The sequence below is a fragment of the Desmodus rotundus genome, chromosome 11 (genome assembly GCF_022682495.2).
Source record: "Desmodus rotundus isolate HL8 chromosome 11, HLdesRot8A.1, whole genome shotgun sequence".
NCBI lineage: Eukaryota > Metazoa > Chordata > Mammalia > Chiroptera > Phyllostomidae > Desmodus > Desmodus rotundus.
In genome coordinates, this window is record NC_071397.1 from 87,925,391 (window position 1) to 87,949,402 (window position 24,012).

The 24,012-nt window shown below is 41.2% G+C and overlaps 1 protein-coding gene across 8 annotated transcripts in view; it reads left to right on the plus strand.

Moving 5' to 3' along the window:
* Window positions 1–20,301, plus strand: part of UTRN (utrophin) — a 448,258-nt gene extending 427,957 nt beyond the window's left edge. For all 8 annotated transcript variants that reach the window (XM_053914383.2, XM_024551943.4, XM_053914384.2 and 5 more), the window contains 6 exons: window positions 4,212–4,370; window positions 4,751–4,991; window positions 7,946–8,054; window positions 9,262–9,354; window positions 14,107–14,129; window positions 18,309–20,301. In XM_053914383.2, the coding sequence (XP_053770358.1) occupies window positions 4,212–4,370; window positions 4,751–4,991; window positions 7,946–8,054; window positions 9,262–9,354; window positions 14,107–14,129; window positions 18,309–18,317 (634 nt within the window). In that variant the 3' untranslated portion in view covers window positions 18,318–20,301. The remainder of the gene's footprint in view (window positions 1–4,211; window positions 4,371–4,750; window positions 4,992–7,945; window positions 8,055–9,261; window positions 9,355–14,106; window positions 14,130–18,308) is intronic.
* The last annotated feature ends 3,711 nt before the right edge of the window (window positions 20,302–24,012 follow it).

The window sequence follows — 24,012 nt, forward strand, 5'->3', positions numbered from 1 at the left end:
AGTTTATGTGTCTTATAGGCCCTTTTTGTAATAGCAGAAAGTATACAACATACTCTAACACTCTGGCCTTCCCCTGGAAATTTCCTAAAGCTTTGGCATGGGTAGGGTCATGATATCATCCCCAGAGACCCAGATGACAGTTCTAGTGCCACTTACCTGTAGCACCAGCTTCTGAACAAGGAAGGGGTCAGCACATCTCAAGGCTACCTTGGCTTTTTTCTTCACGCTCGGGTCTGTCTTGAGGCAACCAACTTCCAATGATGAGCAATTTTTATTAATGTTCTTGGGAAAGATAAAAAACTAACTTAAAAGTGTCTTAAGCAAAAAAAAAAATGGTATAAGTTAGCATATTTCTATGATATTTTTTAGAATTATTTCTTTCTTCAATTCTCCACCTTTCCCCAAGGCCCTCTTGAGTTGAGGTTCTTGTTATTCTGAGTTGGGTCATAAAAATATTGTCAGGTTTCCCTTGAATAATAATGGTGATGATGCAGAAACAGCCCCCACCTCCACCTTAATATAGCACGTTCTAAGAGCCAGGTGCTGTCTAAGCACTTTGCCCATCTTTTCTTATTTAATCCTCACAGAGCCCTTTGTGATGATACTCTTGTTCTCATCACCACCATTTTTACAGAGGAGTCATCTGAGGCCCTGAGAGGTTAAGGGGCTTGCCTGGGGTCTCACAGTCAATGAGTGGCAGAGCTGGAATTCAGACTCAGGCAGCCTGGCTCCTGGCACAGCACTCCTGGCCACTCCAAACCCTCCCCCACTGCCTCAGCTGCTTTGGGAAGAGATGGCTTCCCAGATGGGGATATGAGGAAGTCAGAGCATCTGAGGATCCATCTAGGCTTCCTGGAGGTTATTGCTGTCCTTGTTCTACTCCCATTGTCCATTCATACTCCAGCTTCACAGTTAAGCTTGTTTGTGTCTTACAGGACCTTTCTGTGGTAGCAGGAAGTATAGATGGAGAGACAATGTAGGTAGTAGCAGGAACTGTCAGTAGCAGGCTTTGAAACTCAATGTCTGCTAAACCAATCCCCTATATTCGGTTTGGGTGATAGGCAACAAAAGAAAGCTTTGAGGGATGAATTTTGAGATTTGAACCTGTAATTCTCTCTACATCACCCAAGGCTCTTTAGTCACTGTGTCTTCAGAGGCCACTTGAGCTTTTCTCTGTCCATCAGATCAGTCTCTGGACCAACAGCCTGGCTCCCCACAGTGGTCATCTTCTGTGAATGAAGCTGGGTAGTCATTGCTTCCCTCTGCATCGTGGGCTGCTGCCAGCCCAGACAGACCCCATCGCACAGCTTTGCATCCCTCATAGACCCAAATCTCTACACTCCCTATTGCCCTGAAAGTCTGACTCTGGACAATAAAGGGCATTAATTTTAAGGATACTAATTTTCTTTGAAGGAGGAATGAACAGCCATGTCTCCAAGAGAGACAGGGCCCAGGGGAGTCCTGAGGAATCCCAGTAGCAGGCACGCAAGGGCTGCCAGGCCCTGGCTGTCAGGATGCCTTGGTTCATCTGCCATCTGCCCTCGAGCGACATGATTTTAAAGCTCCAGTTGGGAGGCTGGTGTGGTTTGCACCGGCATGGCTGTTTGCAAGTCTGAAGCCTGGAGCAGAATAATCCTTTACAGGGAGGAGATTATTATGTTTATGTATGTCTTGCCTACTTTCAAAAGGTCATTGGATGAATCACTGTTCTTTTGTCATCTGATATGTACTAATTTTGTAGTCTAGAGAGTATTTACTATGTGTGCCTTAAACACAGTATAATTATATTCCATCTAAAAGTATTATGTTGGTGCAGACTTATATTTTTACACCATTTTCTATTTTAGCACAAGGCACGCTATTGGCATTGAATGACCCTAATCTGGCACCTTATGTCCTGCCTGTAAGGATATGTTCTTATTTTTCACTCTATGTAATTAAGAGCTAGACGGTGTCTATTTTTATATTTAATTTCTTGGCCTAATAATCTGTGAAAAACACTTAAGACTAAAATTATAGGGTCTATATAAATGATTATTTTTTGTGAAAACTGCCAGGATACCTTAATGAAAGAATGTAATGATAGTGGCGAGGATGAGAATTATAATAATGTGTTAACCCCCATCAGCTTCCCAAAAGTAATGAATCTGTGTAAATGTTGACAACAAACTGCATCTCCAATCTGATTTTGTCTCATCTGGGTGTGTATTTGTTTCGCGGATGTTTTTCTGAAGTCCTTTGCTATATAAAGCCCCAGATCCCAGCATTTGTTTCCCAAGAACCATCAAAACAGAGCAGGCCCACACTGCTGAAGGTGTTCCACGGCAAGACCCTCCCGCTAGCACGAGCCAGGAGGTCTGTTGTTTTTGCACGTTTATGAGGAGATCTGACTGGATCTCCCCATAAAGGGAGGGAAGGGATTCCAGCCCTGCTGGTAAGCGTTTTCCTCTCATACGCTTCCCAGCTTTGTCCACTTGTCACGCTTCTGTTTCTGTCAGTCATCAAACCAACCACACTATTGATCCATCTGGTTCATTAGACAAGTCGTTAGAAAAGTGGGAGAACCCAGGTGAATTAAGTGTAGTTGCCTGTTTTAATGAAGAATGATAGAATTGACATGCTGAGAATGTGAAGTAAAATATCTGTAGATATTCTTTAAAGACAATTATAGTTCACACTGAGTTACTTAAATAAAAGAATACAAGGGTTATATTTTCCTATCTGTGGATTACAAAGCATTACAAAATAGCTTTCAACCAAATGCTAAAGGCAGTGAGATGAGCTTATGTCTCAGTCCGTTTGGGCTGCTGTAACCAAGTGCCGTAGACCAGCTGGCTTATAAACACCTAATATCTGTTTCTGACAGTTCCAGAGGCTGGGGAGTCTAAGACCAAGGCACCTGCAACTGTGATTTCTGATGAGAGCCTGCTTTCTGGTTCATAGATGGCCACCTTTTTGCTGGGGCCTCACATGGTGGAAGGAGAGAGACTCCAGTCTCTTCAGTTCCTTATGAAGGCACCAATCTCATTCATGAGGGTTCCACTCTTAGGACCTTATCACCTCCCAAAGGCCCTACATTAAATACAGTCCCCCAGTATCCTCAGGGGATCGGTCCCATAATCCGCGGATACTCAAGTCCTTATATCACATGACATGGTGTCTGCATATAACCTATATTTGCTATAGTAGGATATTCGCAAACATCACTTTATTCTAGTGAAAACAGTGTAGTGCTATTCCAAGTGTTGCTTTTTAGAACTTTCTGGTAGTTTTTTTCAAAATAGTTTTTCATCCACGGTTGGTTGAGTCCATGAAACCCACAGATACGAAAGCTGATAGTACCATTATTGGGGACTAGGTGTCCACATGTGAATTTTGGGGAGTCACAAACATTTCATCTGTAGCTGTTTATTTTTAATTGTATTTTAATCTACTCTTGGGCATTTCATTATTGATTTTGCCTGTATCTTTTGTATGAACCGTTTATGTATTGTACTTTATTTTTTAGCCTCTACTGAGTAAAATATCTCTTCTGAGGTTTGTGATGAATACATGTTAGACTACGGTAAAGCACAAAATGTTGGTATATGTAGTACACATACACTATGAGATAGATACCTTCCTAGAGTTTTAAACGGAGGTCCTGGGATGTTGTAAGAAACACATCATTGGATATAAGAAACGCCCAAACCTGTAGAGAAATTTTATTAAGAGTTTGTTTGAGCCAAACCGATGACATGCTAGGAAGCAAGATCTAAAATGCTCCAGAGAATGATGGCTTTGCAATTTCTGGTATACTCTTGAAATTAAGGAAGAAACTAAAGAAAATTACATGAAGGTGGGAAAAGCAAGGTACAGGACAATTAAACAAGATTATGTGCTCCCTTGAGGGCGGTTATGCTTTTGAACGCTTATTTCTAGGATTTCAAAGATGTGTTAACCTAGATGATTGCTTAAACCTTTAACTAAGAAGTTGTAGGCCTGGGCTGTGACTACCCACCATGACCCGCCCAGTTAGGGATAGGGATTTGTGATCAGATTACCCTGTGAGGTTACTTTTGGTTAGATTTATTACAGCAACCCTTTTTCATTCACAGGGACATTGAACTTTAAGGCAAACTTGGCCCAGCAGCCATCCTGATCACCACTGCTTTATGTTCTGAGACATCGACATCCAGACATGACCCTCTCTGTCTAACCTGTCTCCCTAGGGAGGACGAGCACGCCCTCATCCAGCAGTACTGCCAGACGCTGGGAGGGGAGTCCCCGCTGAGCCAGCCCCAGAGTCCAGCTCAGATCCTGAAGTCGGTGGAAAGGGAAGAACGAGGAGAACTGGAGCGGATCATTGCTGACTTGGAGGAGGAACAGAGGTGTGCTAGACCTGGGAGAAGACATGTCATCTTGGGAAAACTTGTAATGGAAAAAATCTTTAATAAGAACTTCAACATGGCTCCTACCCATTCCCTTTTCAAACTATTGTCCAAGGAGTCATGGTGGAGTCAAGTTTTTTTAGAGGACGTTACCAAACTGGCCTGCTGGCTTTAGGTTACAGCTCTGTTTGGGGGTCCAGGGGTGATGTCTGTTAGAATAATTACTTCAAGCTACCATTTTCTTCATGCTTGCTCACCTCACTGTTAAGAAATATTTTTACCTAGGAGGAAATAAATAGCATGCACTAAATTTGGAGGTAGAAGACAATTAGAAGATGATGTGCCCCACAATAATTTCAGTTTTCAATTTTCTGTGTTAGAAATTTGCAGATAGAGTATGAGCAGCTAAAGGAGCAGCACCTGAGACGGGGGCTCCCCATCGGGTCACCTCCGGACTCTGTCGTGTCTCCTCATCACACATCTGAGGATTCAGAGCTGATAGCGGAAGCCAAACTCCTCCGGCAGCACAAAGGTCGGCTGGAGGCGAGGATGCAGATCTTAGAGGACCACAATAAGCAGCTGGAGTCTCAGCTCCACCGACTTCGACAGCTGCTGGAGCAGGTAGGGTGTGCAGAACTGAGTGTCTCCCCTGTCCATGCCATTTGTCCCAGTCCTGTCTCCCAGGGGCTTGGTCCCAGTGTCACTGGAGAGGTTCACTTTCAATTTCTCCGTTCTAGAGTTAATGTAGATTTGCTTAAAAATCCCTCTTCAAATATAAGCACTAAATCCTCTCTGGCACACACACACACACAAACAACAGAGAGCGAGCTTGCCCAGTTTTACATGGACTTTCCCATTCTTCTTTAACACCGAAGTCTATCTCAGCTCTGGATGGTTTAAGGAAAAAGATCCTGTAACATAGGCCTGCATAAATTAAATATGGGAAACATCTGCAAAGATTAAAGGAAAGGCAGTGACCTGAACTCTTCATTTCAAAGCCTTTCTTCCAATGAGCTATTTTCAAGAAATGAAGTAACAGGTGTTTATTAATTGGTGACTATTAGTTCCTAACACTAGGCCATGTTTTATGGCAGTTGCTTGTAAAATTTCTGAATAAGAAATACAATTTACATTATGATGAACATATACATGTATGATAAATATAAAATAATTGCTGTTACAAAGAAATGCTCTCTTTATTTTTCCTTTCCTTCCTCCCTCCCTCCTTTCCTCCCTTCTTTCTTTCTTCTATCTTTCATTTCTTTCTTCCTCTGTGTCTTAATTCTTCCCTTTCTCCATTCCATTTTTCTTGTCTTTCCTTTTAGTGCTGATCAAAAAATTGATTTATCAAATCAGTTTTATAACTCATCAATGGGCAATAGTCTGAAATTTTGAAAATCACTGTTCTTTGACATAGAAAGGTTTCTGCCTTTTTGGGGCCTGCAGTCTTGTTAGGGACCATAACAAGATAGTATGATGTATATAACAAGGTAGCTTCTTATATAAAGACATAACACAGTGTAGAGAATTAACTCCTTGATTACATTTAGCAGCGAAATAATAGGAATCAAGTCACAGAATTAGTGATGAAGATGCCTTTGCGGCAGGTACATATTGTGGAGAATCCCAGCAAACAGGCCTGGAACTTCTCTGCTTGACCCTTGACATCCACATTTGTGTCATGTTTTGCCTTTCCTTTGGCCTCCGCAGTGAGGGGCCCCTTAGCAGGAATGCCACTCTCCAGAGATGATTTATTGAATCAAAAGCAGAAACTGCTTTCTCTCCAGTGATTTTCTCAAACTTTAGAAAACGTCTTTCACACTTGCTGTCGGTATCTTTTAACATGTCAGAATCATTTGAAACAGTGTAAGTTCTGCATTACCTACAGAGCAGGCCACAGATCACCCATTATATTTGACCATATACTTTTCTGTATGTCTGTCATACAGAATTTGTGTGGAACTATCTTGGTCACGGGTTACTTTGGAGCTTCCAAATTGTGCATCATTAGAAAGGAAGAGTGCCCCCAAGAAAGACCCATGGCCAGGCTCTTTTTAAGTCCTCTGGAATGTCTGGGTTTTATCTCTGTTACATTGCACAGAGGCCAAGACCTCTGTACAGAGGGAAAAGTTACATTGTTAGTACTGTGAATCTGAAGTTTCTGAATGGTGCCTGTGTACGGGATGAATTTTGTCTTGAAAACTCATGTTTAGAATCTGTGGTATTAGTATTAACAGCCTAGTATGTAGATAACAATCATTGCTGAAGGAAGCCATACTCTGAAAGCTTCATTTGCCATAGTCTGTTGAGGATATTAGGAGAGCTGAAGGTCCTTTGCTCCCTCTTGCTTCTACCCCCCTTCCCTATCTCCATCCATTAGACAGAGCTGTCTAATGGCTCATATGCCTTCAGAATAGCACAGTATTGCTTTTAGAGATAGCTGATATCTGAATGACTCTGTACATCCCAGCTCTTATCTCTTCCTAATGACAGCACCAATGCCAGAAGGAGACAGAAAATTCAACTCTGAAAGTAAAAACTGACAAAACCACCAGGCTTCAACTAATACAGATTTAAGAAAAAGTCAGCATCAAATATATATATTTTAAAGATTTTATTTATTTATTTTTAGAGAGAAGGGAAGGGAGGGATGAAGAGGGGGGGGAAACAGAATCATCGATTGGTTGCCTCTCACATGCCCCCAACCAGGGACCTGGCCCACAACCCAGGCTTGTGTCCTGACCAGGAATTGAACCAGTGACCTTTCAATTTGCAGGACAATGCCCAACCCACTGAGCCACACCAGTCAGGGCGGCATCAAATATGTTATAACTTTCGCATTCCTTCTACAATGGGTCACATTTTCTAATTTGGCCATGTACTTGTTGATTTGTCCATCATCATTTCAAAGCTTTGTGTGAGAGTGCATTTACCAAGTCTTTGCTAGGGATCCGATCCTGTGCTAAGCGCTTTAGAAATACCCACCCCATTGATCACCACCTCAGAACCCTCTGATGCAGGCGCTCCTGTCGGCATCCCCAGTTTATGAAGAAAGAATCTGAGGCCCAAAAGGTTAAATATTTGCTTGGAGTTACACAACTTCTGAGTGACAGCCTTCAAGTCTAAGCATCTGAATTCAAAACTGTGCTCTTAACCACCCTCCAATATTGCCTTTAAATATTGATTTATACTTAAGAATGAGCCGATTTTGAAGTTGGATCAAAGACAAGGAGTGCTAATTTCTTAGTGATGAATTAAACATGTTTCTAAATCTACTTAGTTGACCTAAAAATAATAGGGAGAACAATCGAGGGGCAAACCTGACATTGATACATGAATCTTTTGATACAACCAAGTGGGTTCTTCAGGTTGCCCAGACTGAAAGGGAAAGGCCACTTAGTGCTCAGGCGAGTTCTGGTGAGTTCTAGCGTCTATAGATGCTGAAATGTTTTTGACAATGTCTGAGGGTAAAGAACTCTACATGTGTCGGGTGGGAGGTGGAGTTAGAAATGGAAATGGTTTCCCTAATAACATTTTAAATCTTCCTCTGGCCTCCCCTCTGAATGTGATTCCAGCCCGAACCTGATCCCCGAATCAACGGCGTCTCCCCCTGGGCCTCCCCTCAACGGTCAGCCCTGAGCCGCTCACCTGATCCGGACCCCAGCCCGCAGTTCCACCCAGCTGGTCAGTGTCCCCAAGACTTGGTCACCCCCCCACACTGCTCTGCTCTTTGCCGTTTGTTTTGTTGTTGTTTTTCTTCTTTTCAAATAGCATTCTTACACATGGGTGTCTTAGGGCACAAAGAAGTTTTCTCCTCTCTTTGGTCTCAAATGAGTACAAAGTCATTTTAACAATGTCAAAAATGCCAATGTTTAGAACAGCAGCTATAATGCATGTATGCACATGTATATAGTATGTAGTGGTAGACCGAATTTTGGTGAAAGATGAAAAAAGATGAGCAGCAATTTAAGTTTTTTTGTCTTGAAGATGATTCTTTTTTCTTTTCTATATTTTTTAGTAAATTGTCTTTCTCTAAAACCATACTTGTACATACTCAGAATATGCTTATACCAAACACGGTTTTCTCTGCCCGGGTCTGGGCACTGAGCATGCTGCTTTCTCCACCTAGTCCCTGTAGACATTGCCACCCCTCTCACCCCCATCTGAAGCAGAAGTCCCCTCCAGCCTGTCATTGGTTGCAAAGAGGACCTGCCAAGGCTGCTGGGAAGGACTCGTCAACCAGGCATCCTGGAACGACATTTTGTTGTTGATAACATTCCAGTTCCAAGATTCTACTGAGGATCACGTACTTTAACCTAATTAATTTGTTCATGAGATAGTGTTTGCTATATTAATCAGAAAAAAACCTAAAATATTAATATTATTTTATTTTTTTAAAATAAGAATTATTTTGCTGTTGATTATAGAATGAAATTCATGAAAGTATAGTCTCTCATGGGATACCTCTAGCTGTGTGGTAGCAGAAGCAAGCCTATTCTGAAGTCTCAAAAAAATAAAGGGAAGAAGGAAAAAGAAATTGGTAGAATGTTTTTCTCATGTGAAAAATATTTGCAATGCAAAATAATGAAATTCCAACTAATAAATTGAAATAATATGACATTATATATTTTCCACTCATGAATTTTTAACCTGGCACACGGATTCTTTTCATAGACACATCTAGTACATTTTATTTATGTATAAAATTACATTACCAACAAAGTAATACTAAAATGGTTTTGGTGTTTTTCCCTAAAATTGTCACTTTCTATGAGAGTTTTTTTCACACTGGTATTTAGAGGCCACAGCTAATATTTCCCCCCAACGTTGGATTTGTTGAGAGCCTGGATGTTAATTTCAGGATGCCTGTTCTTTTTATCTGCTGCCGCAGCACCGGAGGACCTGCTGGCCCCGCCCCATGACACCAGCACGGACCTGACAGAGGTCATGGAGCAGATCAACAGCTCGTTTCCGTCCTGCTGCCGTGAGTATGCGTGGCCCACACCACCGCTGCACCTGCTCCTTCCATTTCTTTTTTTTCCGGTTGTATTCGTAGGTAAGATAAGAAAAATCCCTATTAGAAACAGGGTTGAATATTATTCGAAAATAAATCAAAGCTTCTCTATGTCAGCAAAGCCCATGAAGTTCAACCCAGATACCATCGCTTCCCTGGGGGGCAGTGAGTGCAATCCTGCCCTTTGAGAGTTTTCGGGATGCCTTGCGAGCGATGGCATGAAATAAAATAAGTCTACTTTTAGGAAGAAATTATTCTCTTCAGTGCAAGCTAGAGTAACAAGCATGTATTACTTTAAAAAGAGAGCTTTTAGTGGCATGCGAAACCAGGCATGAAAATGGGCTTTTCTCCTCCAATTCCCTCTCCAAACATTGATCTGTGATGTCATCACATTCAGGTAAAGCAAGAGATTATTTTCAGATTTTCCTCTTTTTTCTTCTGGTTTCTTTTCTTCCTGGATAAAGTAGTCACTATATAAAGACCAAACCATTTAAGTCATCACAGATTAAGACCCTGTGAGCTTTCCATATGAACAACGAAGAGCCAGATAACCAAATAAAAGCAGTTCAGCTCCCAGAGGTACTTATTAATAATTCTTAGTTATTGACTTTTTTTTACCAAACATTTTGTCTTCAGCATCTTGCCACCTTGCAGTTTCTGCTGGGCTCCTGCCAAAAAGACTTCTGCGGTTTGACGCAGAAACGGTGGACTTGTATAAGCGTGCATACTACTTAATGCCAACTTACATTGTAAATAATCTTTTAAAGGAATGTGAATATATTATTTATAATTTTTATGAATTATAACTGATTTTTAAATCTAGGCAGCCATTAAACTAAGATTTTAGTATGTATATATAACTATCATTTGCCATTCATTATTTATGCCTCTCATCCTACTCTTTTTCATCCTCTCTTTGGAAAATACTATCCTAAGATATATTGCCTTTAAAAACATTTAAAAAGTGTCTTTCAATTTATGCCACTCTACAGTTTACAAAATTCAGCATTAGCAGGAAGTTGAAACAGCTCTTTGAATCATAGGTATATTTGAGTTTTTAGAAGTATTTGTCTGAAGGACATACAGTAGTTTTCACAGCACATAAATGTATTTATATTTGGGAGCATGTCATTCTCCAGGTTAGTTTGTGTAGTTCTACTTCCCCAAGTCTGCTGAGTCACATTTATTTACTCTGTCCATCCCCACACTGGTCCCCAGAGAGCATGCACACACACATACCTTTTGGCCCTGAAGATACTTTAGGAGCATGAAGTCCATAGGCTATTAGATTGTTGCGTTTTTTCTGGGCTTTGTAACAGCCACAAAAAAGGAGCAGATTAAATCTTCTGTATTAATTATACTTCAAGGTTGAATTTTCTAGAGAATTGGTTCTGAGTTGCATGCCACTTAATGACTAGATAAAACTTCCTCATAGTCTTTCTAAGCCAGAATTTCAATTTCTCAATGAAATTAAATTTCTCAATGAAATTATTTTTAGGTCAGCTTAAATGCAAATACATTAATAACTAATTAAAAACAAATTCTGCACATCAAAGCCAATTAGAAGTTTTTATTTAAATGCCTTGATGGTATTTTCAATTAAAAGTCAGTTGGCAGTGAGAACTAGGATGGGAAATGATTAAATTTATGCTTTACAAATGGATATAAAAATGTATAATTTCCATAATAAAATTTTTATACTAAAAATTCATAATGACTTTTTAAAAGTTTGTATTTTGAAGCAGTTACTCTTAATTTTTTCACAGTATATTCTTATATCTTGATATTGTAAAAGATTGCTCTTTATCATAATTTAGAAGAGTATATAATTAAAAATAAATATAATCTTAATTATAGGGCAAAAATTAATCTTAAGAGGTGTGTGTGTTCTTCTCAATTTATGACCTCCTTAAAGGCAAGTATAAAATTTCCATCGATCTAATATTACAGCTAGTAACAGATACTATTATCAGTTCCTGAGGAGAGGTGTATCTTCAGTGGGACCCACATAACAGGTTAAGTCCCCATTTGCATGGATGCCTTCTCCTATTCCGCGCTGTAAGAGTGGGACACGGAGCCACGAGGTTTGTTCCTGGGACACTGGCCCCGCGTCCTCATAGTCTTAAGCTTGTACCTTCACGAGCACTCACAATATGTGTAGTTTTCTGTGGATGAGCATTATTACTGGTCCTGTGGGGTTTTTTTGAAGAGCTCAAGTACATCCCATGTAAGAAATGATAAATAGTGTATTTTAGAATCCTTTGAAATTTAAATCTTATTATTTGTGGTTTCTGGGGTTAGTTTGATTTTAGTTTGCTCTTCTTTGTATTTATATTCTATATTTTGCTTTAATAATATAAAAATTTCCAAGATAGGGATAGCTATACATAAAAAATAAAAACTTAATGGACTTATTTGTAAAATTGATGCACATTTTTAAAATTCCACCTAAAGTTATTAAGCCTTTTAAAAATTGATGCAGAATAGAAGTGAGGCACATAACACAGACTTGGTTTCCAATACATGTTTCTGAATTGGATGGATGGATGGATGGATGATTACATTTTCCCACTGGGGAGGTTAAGTTGTTGAAGTTTCTGCAGGTAGTACTTATAAGGTTCTGTAGGATTCATTTGCTTTGCTGTCTCTGTTAAGTTGCTCAGCTAGCAAATATTATAATAAGCCTTCAAATTCCCAAAGCTTGCTGACCACATTTGGAGAATTTTTCTAAGCAGATCAGCTCGGCACCCTCCAATGCCAAGCCAATCTCATGAGCCCCTGTAACTAATAAGAACTTTAAAATTTCTTGTCAGTAGCATACAATGAATTGATCTACATGTTAATCTTGACTTTTGATCCTTTATGAATTAAAAAGTAGCATAGTCACAAGTAAAGTTCTACTCCTGGCAATGTTGGAATTAAAATGAAACTGTATTCATAAATCCTAATTGCATGAATTGCCTACTTAAACATGCCTTTTTTTTTTAACTGTATCTATGTTTTGTTGCATATAACACTTTAGAATTCCTCTGTCTTGAGTTAATATCCCAGTTGGTCCTAGTAGCTTGAATTATGGCCTTTTAAAGTCTCCTTTTAATTATTTACCTTAAGTTTCAGAGTAAAGAGGCAGGTATTTCCATCTCTTTCTCTTAAGGAGTAAATGAAGGGAATTTAATTGTGTTGCTTATTAACCAATGCACATACTAAAATTTCCACTAACGGATGTGACTTTTAGTGTAAAATGTTTTGTCAGTTTTTTTCATTTATGTCATCTAAATATATGGGATATTAGTAGTAAGATGAGTATATTTTGCTTTAAAAGCAACACATGCTTTTAAAGTTATTTTTTAATCTATAGGCATATTTTCACATGAATTGCCTGTGTTTATTAAGCTTAAGTGACATTTATCAAAAACTCAAAATTATGAAAATGCAATGATTTTCTGACTTCTTTTAAAAATATATTTGTATGATTTGTTCAGGGGAGTACCCATAACCTTTTATTTGATAAAAAGTAGGGTATTAAATGTTGATTTGGTACAAAATTGATTAGATTTCTGTTTGGGTTTGGTTATTTGTTACTTGGAAGAGAAGCATAACTCCCCATGTTGTACCTACACTCTCCCTCAGGTATAGCTTGTGTGTGAGAGGAGGTCCCCTGGTTTTCTTCCTCTTGTAACTTCCTGCTATAACTGGGCTGGGGTGAGCCTGATCCTTCCCCCAAAGACAACTGGGGCTCACGCTTTCCCTCCAGGCCTCATAAGAAGGTCCTCCTTGTCATTTTCTCCTTTTCCCCACAAAGCTGCTGTCACTCCCTGTGTGGTATGGATACCTTCTGTTTCTTCCCTAAGCACAAAAAGATGAGGAGGGAAGGACTGAAGCATGCTAGATGATCAGGGACAGTTCTCCTTTGACCCAGAACAAATGTGACCATCCCTGGAGGGGCAGGGCTCCCCTGCCCCAGGAGGGTTGAGTATGAGAGGATAATCAGGAGATTGTCTGGGAAAGGGGGAGATAAAAAAGCAGAGGCCTCAGGGGAGAGTGTTGCTAGTGGCTGACCTCGCAGCACCCACCAGAGCAGCCACACCGCCAGTGCTCTCTGTGGCAGGAAGGAACTGAGCTGCAAATCAGAGGCAGAGGTGAATTAGACACCAGCCTAGCTTCTCCAGGGCTCTTAACTGGGGCCGTCTAAGGCGCAGCCATTAGCCACATTCCTCGAAGACTGCCGAGGACTGGGCCAGCCCTTTCTGCCACGTAAGCACGTTGCCACCATCTTCCTGGACTTCAAGGCTAGGGTGAGTCAAGGGTGGCAGAAGTGAAAGACGCGTGCACCAAGAAGACTAATGCCTTCTTGGCCAGAATTGGTACTATTCAGCAAAATATACTGAATTTGCTCTGTTCTGATATGTAAACCAAATACATGGCAAGATTTCAATGAGAAATTTTGAGATTTTCTGCACAGCTAAGTACTCACCGAGTGCTTTAGTGCGTGCTTTCTGACAGAGCCAGTATATGCTTTGCATATTGGGGTGGAATTTTGTACCTTAGAGCATCTAGCCAAAAACCCCACAAAAACAAAGAGCAAAAAAACCCCCCAAAACCCTGTTTCTTGTTAGCATCTATTTAACATGCTGGAAATGGCACGCCTTTACATGCCTGAGAGGGGAGACCAGCCAAATCACAATACCACCTTAAATTTATTTCTTTTGTTTTCTCTTTCAGCAAATCTCCCCAGCAGTCCACAGGTAAGATTTCATTCTTTTGTTAACAAAAATTTTAACATCAAAAGATAATTTTATTCATATATGATTTTGAATCAGGGACATAGCCCTCTGTCTGAACCTGACATGTTACAGAACAGAGGAGATGGGCAAAGTTTTTAAAGGCAAAATTTGTAAGGAGCTGACAATCAAAGAGATGGGTTGCTAGGGGAAACAAGACCACAAACTTGCACTATGCATTCTCTACCTGGTAGGGCAACAGGAGTTAAGATGGTCGCCTGACTCAGTGGTCAGCAAGTGGGACTCTGAGAGGAAAACAACCGATAGCATATGACTGGGCGTTTGTCAAAGTCCCAGTTCTGGTTCAGGCTTGCAGAACAAAGCTTCGGGGTGACCTCCCGGCCAAAATCAGACAGAGAGGTTCTGCAGGCAGTTTCCAAGTCCAAGGAGCAGAGAGTCACACACTGTAAGCAGCCTCAGTGTGCAAAAATCCGAAGTTGGGCCACAATTGTACTAAAGTTCCTGTCAGTCTTCAGGTTGGTTGGCTTATGTGTTGATTACAACCTAGAATGAACAGCTTAGCTACTATCAAATTTAGTGCTGCTTTATTCCCCATGTAAATAAGCAAACTTGCTTGACATTCAAATGTTAGTTGATTCAGTACAAAAGTTTGCAATCGGGGGAGGGGGAACCTCTACCAAGGCAGTTCTCCCAGGTGCCCCAAATACCCAGTGCTTGATCCTCGTGCTCTAATCACTTTTTACCAGCCTCATATATACCGTGTGAGGTTAGCCTGGGTAGATTTGGCTGACCACTCTTCTCCCAGACATCCACATAAGGAGGCTACCACAGCCTTTGACTTAAAAACAGTGACTAGAGCAGTATGCAAAGGTGGTTTTGTTATGTTGGGGGGTAGGGTGAGGTCATGACTTTTCTTTTAAAAACCCACAGCTGTATACCTTTCAGTATTTTCTTTCTCAGACACTCTTAGTAATAACATACCACAAGACCACAGATCTTGAGAGAACGTTTTCTTCCATGAACTTTTTTTATTAATATTCTTGAAACATTGAAACTTCTTCTGACTTTCTTGTCCATTGGCCAGAGGAGCTGGGATCTTAATGAGAAGCGCAGTTTGTCTTTGGGAACTTGAGGAAAGACAAGGGACATAAAGCAGATAAGTGGATGTGGTTTGAGAACTTGTGAGACAAAAGGACCTCACCCTAGGGAGCGAAATCCCTCTTCTGATTGCTTCTGTTGTCTTGGTGAATCAGAAGGCAGGACTTGGGACCTCAAAAAGAGGGTGTGGGGTAAGACTAGAGGAAGGGTAGTAGCTTCTTAGAGACCAGGAAAGCACACAGGCCCAGGAATAGAATCTGGGTCTATTCTATAGACAGCATTCAAGGACACCAAGATGACTGTTAGTGCATATAATGTGAGCTTAGTGTGGGGCTGTATGTTGCTTGCTTTCTGGCCCCATTCAAGTTCATGAACACAGACATCAGAGTAGGCTGAGGATTGCAATTAACCAAAGTTGAAGTTCTGGTTTTTGTCCAAAAGAGGACATAATGCAATTCAAAGGAAGAGTCAAAGGAGTGATGATAGTGATTGAACCAGGCATCTAAGGTTGGTGGGGAGAGAAGTGAGGATGCCCTTGGGTGTGGCAGACGGGAAAAGTGTGGGAGAATCAACGCGCTGCAGTATCCAAGGATGGATGAAGTTGGGTCCTAGTGGAAGTAAGCTGGAAAGATAGAAGTGGTTGTCAGAAGGTGGGGTGATGGAAATTGAGATGTTGGAGGGGTTGCAGGTATTGGTAATGGTCCATATTTGGAACTTTGAGTGATTGGTAAAGAAGGGTAGAGGACAAGGTTTATTGGAGGCGAGGACCTCAAGGAACCAAGAGGCCAGAGCGTTGAAAGAATCATTTATGTGGGTGTTGAAATCATTAAGATTTTAAAATAGCTTTAAAGTTGCTGACAGTGAGCCATTTATTCTTCAAGAAGTAAGGGAACATTGACCCCAGGAGTCAGAAGGTGGCTACATAGTGGGTGGTATAGTCCGAAGGCCTGACATTCAAAGCTGGGTGTTTTTAGGGATGAGAGAGAAAAAATGCCCTGAAACACACAAGGAGGACCTAGGAAGGACTTAGCCGATGTGTGAGGATTGTGGGAGATTAAAAACCAGTCATATATGTGTGAGAGGGTTGTGGGGGAAGCTGTGTCTTTGGGGAAGATGCTTGATTAGAGCAAGCAAGTGAAATATGCTTTCAGAGGAGAGGGGAGGCACATGGGTTTTAATGATGGTGGGCCGTGTGGTCTGCAGAGGGCACATGGGACAGGTTTCCAGAATTAGGGAGGGTGGGATGGAGACAGAATAAGGGGTGTGCAATCTCTGTATAGAACAGGACACAGGAGATGCAGGGAGACCAGTAGTCTGGAGCCTTTCGTGGTGGCCTGTTATTAAACAAGTACAAAGAACATGATGAGGTGAATCCTCAGGCTCTCAAGATAAGGTCAAGGCTGTGAGGGATGGGGCTCAGGAAGGGGAGAGAGACTCTTCTTTTAAATCCTCAAATACTTTATAATAATAAAAGTGATCACAGTTTAAAGATGAAAGTGACCTTTGAGACCTTCTGTTCCTACTTTGTTTTAGTGATTAGGAAATTGAGTTGTACAAGAGTTCAAATGTTCCTGGTTTATAAATCTATTGAGTGGGTGAAGCACACACTTCACTCATGCCAGGAGGCCCTTTCCTCCTTTCTCCCTTCTCTCTGCATCCTTTTCTTTCCCCATCGACCCTTCCCCTCTTCCCCTTCTCCGTACCTTCGTGTATGTTTTCACCCGCGTAATTGTGCTCATATTTACATTGCATAGACTTAAACTTTTAGAATTCTGTGAGCTAAAATGAGGGGCTATTGTGCCCCTCTTTAGTAGACACTTATTTCATTGTAATAGGGATAAAAAGTATATATAAATGGGAAAAAATCCTTTTAGCCATTATTTCAATATGAATCAGCACCAAAGTTTTAGTTAATATGGAACAACATGTTCCTTTCCCGGGTAGAATTAATTTCTTCCCTTCCCTGTTCCCAAAGTACTTGAAACTTTCTATGGGTGGCACATAGCCCATGTTAGCATTGAACAAGAGTGCCCTGTGTGGTGTCTCTCACACCTGCTTCACGCGGAGGGCCTCACCTCTGTCCCCAGGAGCCCCGCACATCCCGGGGGCCTGCCGCCAACGTTTGTGGAATTTTGGCTCCCTTGAACATGGCAGTGAAATGTAGAAGCGAGTTTCTGAAGAACCTAAATCTCAATAGTAAGGAGAGAGTAAGCTGGAGGTGGGATTGCTGCTTCTGTCTGACTCAGCCGGGAGGAGGAGGGGCCCCTTGGCCATCTTTCCCAGACACTGGGCTGAGAACTAGGTTCCAGAGATGAGCAGGCCTCACCCCGAATTCCTCTGTAAAATAAGAGGCAAGTGGAGAAGGCATGTCTTTTCAGCGAGTCCCTGAGAGGCCTCTTGTGACTAGGAGGTGTGGCCCCAGTTTGGGGTTATTTCTTTTTCAGGTGACCGAAAAAAATTCCATCTTCATAATGCTTTTAAAAGACCAGCTGTTTGACCTTTCCTTCACAAGGCTGATGCTACTCCCTGGAGCGTGGCCCAGATTTTTGACCTCTCTTGCCCGTGTATATGGGCCCTGAGCCTTTAATGGGCACCACGGCATACTTTTGGATGGTGATATCTGTCTTAGGTTCCTGTCGTCTAGACCGCCGTTTGGGCCTGGACTGCTTAGACTTGTCAAGAGTACCCCGTCTGCAAGAGACCTCCCACAGCCCCCAGGGAGAGATGGGGTGCTTGCACCAGCCTAGTTCACTCACCTTTGGTACTTCCAGCAAGAAAAAGACGAGTCCCCTCAATGTTGACTTGCTGTCCAGCCTGGGCAAGAGAAAAGCCTTCCAAACTTCCTCTGTATTGGCTGCAGTGATAAAGAGCAGACTAGGTGACTTCACGATGACAGGGAAGGACTTCATCTCAGGGAGCGAAAGTCATGTGGGAGTAAAGGGTCCCCGGTGAACGTAGTAAAATAGGGTTTTAGTTCTGCAAGAAGCACTTTTATTTCCTTGCAGAGTTGACAGGTCTCTGCTACCTGTAATGGTTTATGTAAATGTTGTTCTGACAGCACGGTTTTATTTTCCCTTCCTGCAGGCGATGTGAAGTGTTCATCTAGCCAGCAAACATTTCCTGACTTTCAGTATTGCCCTTTCCAGCAAATGCCAATCCTAAGCTCCATCTAATCAGAAGCTCCCTGGCTCCTTGAGACACACTGTTGGGCGCCGACCATGTGTTCTACTGAAGGGTTGAAACACTGACTATCCAAAGAGAAAAGGATATTTTGTTTTTATAATAATCACATATTATTGTTTTCTTCTTCCCTTTCTATGCAACTGTAAATTAATGAACAGAGTGGTATTTGGAAATGGTAATACATTTGTCACTGATCTGTATACTGCATACAGCATTGGGAGAGTGGGTGGGGGCTTTCTAATGTGATACTTTGTTTTTAATAACCGTGGCAAAAATGGCATAAGAATTAGAAGACAGTTTTACATTTTACATTCCTTTATGTTAACCTTGTACAATAACTTCCTTTATCTCTTCAACTCTTTTACCATTGTGTTTTGGTTATTTATCACTCATCAGCCACATGACCAAACGGATTTCCTGCATTTGTTTTTATGATTTGGCCAATTAGTAAGTTCCTGTACTTGGGTCAGTTACAGGATATGTGTATGGGTTAGGCTGCAGCTCTGCCTACACTGTTTGACTTTGTTTGACACCATACACTTGGCTTGCTTTGGCGACCACTCGGATGGCCACGGTAGAAATCCTATGGGCCTAACTGGCATTCCCACCGGGATTTGTTTCCTGCATTTTATTTCTCTGCTCTATATAAGTAGCTCTTGACTTCTTTATTTATTTCATGTCCCAGTTTATATGGCAGAGGAGACTCAAAGCAGAATCATGATAATCTCACAGATCATTTTACCAAAGGCTGCCCATTGAATCAGACTTCCGCATGGACACAGCAACGCCACTGGGCACAACCTCCCCTGTTTGCCAGGTCTTGGTTTCCATCATCAAACACGCAGCAGGCCTCCACCCAGTGGTAATGCCAGAACATGCTACAGTTTTTGGTTCCCTTTGACGCGAATTTTATTGTTTATGTATATGTAAGCCCCTTATAATTCTTGAAACTCCCCATTATTTTCTTTCGGAAAGCAGACACACATTTAGCGCACGTCTCATTTGACCTTTTGGGTGAATGAGCACGTGTTTTATTACCCTTCATGTGAGCAGTACGTTTGGGAAGAATGTTTATCAAAAGCCTGTGCCACTGCTTCTGCAGAAGAATGAAATTAATGCTTAGATGGTGGTACCCTGCCTACCTTTGAGTGCATTCTATTAGACATTTGGTTCAGCTTCTGGTTGAGCATTTAATTCATTCAGTTTAAACATGTTATATAATTACTAAATGTAGAGAAACCAAAAAAAAAAAAAGAAGAAGTTAAAATAATGTATTTTGATTCAAGCACATGTGCTTTTAAAGCAGGACATTTTAACTTTGGGTTCTCTTTAACTGGGATCTGGCCAGAAGGAGGCTTAAAGTTAGAAATTCCTATTCTTTTAGAATAGGGTGGGTGGGTTGGGGGGCACGGGTGTCTGTTTGCAGCATAGATATTTTGAGAAGAAGAAAATTGTTTTATACAAGAGGAAAGCCATGACCACCTTTCTACCTCAGACCCGTCTTCATCCATCGTGTTGGGAATAGCTTTTTGCCGCTACAGTCTGCAAAATCTAGAGCTTTTATCAGGCCACATCAGACAAGAAAAGCACCTATTTAAAGAAAAAAAATTCCCTGAACTCTCAACTACAAGTTGTAGACTTGGTGTCTTCCTTGTTCTTTGAAAAGTTCTGTATTAGTGTTTTTTTTCTGCCTGTAATTGTGTGCAGCTCGTCCCCTATCTGCTCTTAGGGAAAAGCTACATAAAACACTACATTGTAATCTCCTAAGTAATAATAAATAAAAAGAAGTATATTGCAGTAACAACAAGGGAAACTAAGTATGTAGTTCTTTTGAAATATGTGGTCAAGAACTAATCCTAGACTATCATCTAATCTGGGTTCATGTTGTATTTTTCATCCTGAATAAAAGTAATTTTAACACAAGATGACTTTGATATTCTTCAGCTGTGTTCGCTGGTAGAACTTGAGGCTTGGATGCACATTTATGAAAAAATATAGAGAGCCTGTTCTTGATAAGTCCACATATTTTCCTGCGTTTCTCCCGTACACACCAACTCATCCCTTCTCGCTCTTATTGTCTCTTTATTTCTCTGTGTTCCTTTCTTCTCTTTTATATATAATCCTCAATTTCCTTCACAGATGAAAGGCTTTATCAGTAGGAAAAAATAATGTTGGCTGTTGAAAATGTACCTGAACCTATTCAGATTTGATTTTAATAGCTTCGGTGATTACCTTTTCAAATCCACTTTTAGCCTCATGCTCTTAAATAATGTGCTTTTCATATGTGCACTGGATTTTAACCACTCTGGTGGTAAGTTTAATCTATTTCTAAAGCCATCCTATAAGAAGTAGCGTCAAGAATCGTGTTACTTAATTCTAAATGTAGAAGCTATCCATGAAATAGAAAAATCCCAAAATATATAATTTGTTAAAATAAAGAAAATTGATACATTCGAGTGAACATGAATTTTAAACATCCTGTCTAACCCAAAGTAATATTCACATCAAGCATTCCTAAGGAAATAATGGTTGCTTTCCAGCAAGCTGTTGGGTAGGTATTTAAAAATGGAAATGAGAACAAATGGAAAAGTTTGGTTTTTATGCTAAGTCTACAGCTTGTTACTTCTGTTATTAGGGTTGTTTATACATATGAATGTAGCATGCTCCTGGGCATCTCCCCCCTCCCACTCAACTCTTTCTGTAGACCAAGTTTATAGAGGCCCTTCATGATCCATTTGTTGCAAATTTAATGAAAACAATAAAACACCACTACCACCACACCACCTAACTCTGTCAGTAGGGTCCCAACTCTTCAGTGATGTACAGTATCAGCCTGTGTTTCTGTAAGGTCAGTTAAAGGACAAGAGTGAGCTTGGTGGCGAGGGCCAGGGGCCAGTCACAATGATGTTACGTCCACTGCCTGTGGTAATCGTGTTCTGTTGCCACACTAAGCAGCGTGGCAGTTGTAACACTTCAATAATAAGCATGTATTTAGCTCATGGGCTGTGAGACTCAGCTGATCCTGGCTGGACTCGCTCACCTGCCTGGGGTAGACTGTTGAGTGACGGGGGATGGCTACCCTAGGGGAACCACAGAAACATGGCTGGGTCCTTTTATTCCTGGCATGCTAACTGGATACATTCTCATGCAATGGCAGATGTGTGCGTACAAAGGGGGGCTTTACTGAAAACTGGTACACTGTCATTTCTACGAATTCTGTGGGTCAAAGCAGATTAAAAGGCGAAGTATGGGGAATAGATTCCACCTCTCTTGTGAGAGAGACTGCAGAGACGCAGGACACGGGGTATGGCTTCAAAGAGGGGCCTCAGGTTTTACCATATAAACGTGAGGTGGGCAAAGGAGAGGACATTGGCCAGAATACTAAAGCATCCACTTCCTTGGGCATCACGTTCATTGCCTCAATGGAATGGGAAAGAAGTAGCCTTTTTGTAAGACCATCTTTTAAAACAAAGGTCAAAAAGATCAGCCCCTTCATCCCAAGTTAAAAATCCAATTTCAGAAACACAGGCAGGGAAACTTAGCATGTGTCCGCCCAAAATCCTAAGAGAGGAACGCCTCAAGACTGATGATAAAATTAGAAGAGAAAATATCTAAGATGAGAAATGGAACAAAGGGGATATTAGTATAAATGGCTCGGATGAAATTTCTTGAAACAGAATTGTCAACCTTCAGGCAGAAGAACACACAATAAGTGGGAGGTTCTTCCCTTTGACCAAATGGGCAGACACAGTGGTATCGTGCCACTTCCAAGCATTTGTTTAGAAATATACAATTTATATGCACTTTGTATAAACTTACCCACTTGCTACTAATCTTTCATTTTGAGCGTATTCCAATTGGTGACACAGTTTTCATGTTTTAGAATCCCTGCAGTGTATGTTTGGGTTCAGATATTCCTTTGCAGACAGCTTATTTTGGGGGTACTCTTGAATTTTGAATGAGCAAATTCATGAAGCATTCCATATTTTCAAAAAGAAAAATAGTAAAAAGGCAAAGTTAATTAACAATTTGCCCTCGGCCTAGCTCTGTCTTCACTCCAGAAAGTACAAATGTTGAATTCGTAATTAAATGAGAAGCGTTCCCAGACTGCTGTGGTATGCAATTACAATTAGTTCCTGATACTACTTTTTAAAGACCATTTTCCAGAAGCATTAAAGTATTGATTTTTACTGAAATCAATTATTTTTTTCTTATAAAATGACATTACAAAACGGTTGGAAAGAACTGAGTCAAGCTGGTATAGATCTGACCTCAGTGAGCCTATCGAAATCTGGAAGAGTCTCATCCATTACTCTCTGAATCTCGTGAGCCCTGTTTGCCCCGTGGGAACCTGGTCAACCACACACGCCGCTCAGAACACCTGCGAGGGGAGTTGTAAAAGCTCGCCCTGCCCCACGCAATCCTCCGGTATCCTGTTCTCGTCTCCCTTCCACCTGCACCAAGCAGGTGTATATCGTCACTGCCTAATACAAGGTGTTGCTTAGCACAGAACAAAATGCATACTGGACACCAGATCCCGAAAATGTCAGTGAGGAATTAATAAAATTAAAAAGGTAAACGGGTCTTGGGGGTAACTGGAAGATGTAAAGCCTAAACCAAAATCCTACCTTAACTTGAAATCGTGTGGCCATAACTGTGTGGATAACAAAATATCCAAGGGTCCGGGATGTGCAAGGCACTGTTTGTCGCTGAAAACAAGAGTAAGGGAACGAATCCCTGTGGGTGGGTGTGGGGGGAGGAGAGAGCTAACCTGATGGAGGAGCCGGATGATAAGCAAGTGGTTACAGCAACAGCAATGAAGCTGGAAGGAGGGCTGGTTAGGAGGCCCCTACAGGAACATACAGTACACGTTAGGTCCTCACAGGATGTGTGCTCAAATATAGGGCTACAGTTCAAGAAACAAATGTGTGGAATCAGCCATCACCTACAGAACCACATCCCCAAAGCGTCACTGTGATATTTCAGTGTGCTGCTTGGAGACGTTAAGAGTCCTGAGAAGATAACACAGTGACCACTTAAAATGCGGTGGATGTAGCGCTATTTCCCCAATAAAAGAATTCCCTGGTTAAATAGTTCTGAAAAACACTGCACGCCCCAGTGCCCTTGGAGATTGACAACGCGCAAAAATATATTAAAAGCTTTGAGAAATCCTGAAGTAAAACAACCTCATAACTGTGTATCACTCAGTTTTCCTAAAGCACTTAACCACAGAACCTTGTGCCTCCTACCTGTTAACAGCCCGCAGTGTACACTTGGATGCTGAATTCATGTCATAAGTTTCAGTGTTGCAAATATATACAGAGGGCGATCCCCTGAGGTCTAGAAAAAACGGCAAATGAATAGTAAAACAGTTACCAGTCTACCAGGCTGATAACTGTTTTTTAAAATTCAGGATTTGAAAATGGAAAGTAATCTTGGGTGCCAACCAATATATTCCTATTGTTAAAGAGGTACGCTAAAGCGTCGGTCAGAATCCAGACACTTTGTCCTCAGCTTAATTCTGTCCTTGGTTCAGAAAACATGTATTTTTGTAAAGAAAAATACTTTCTGTTTCTAAAATCCATGTCTTTCTAAATGAGCTATG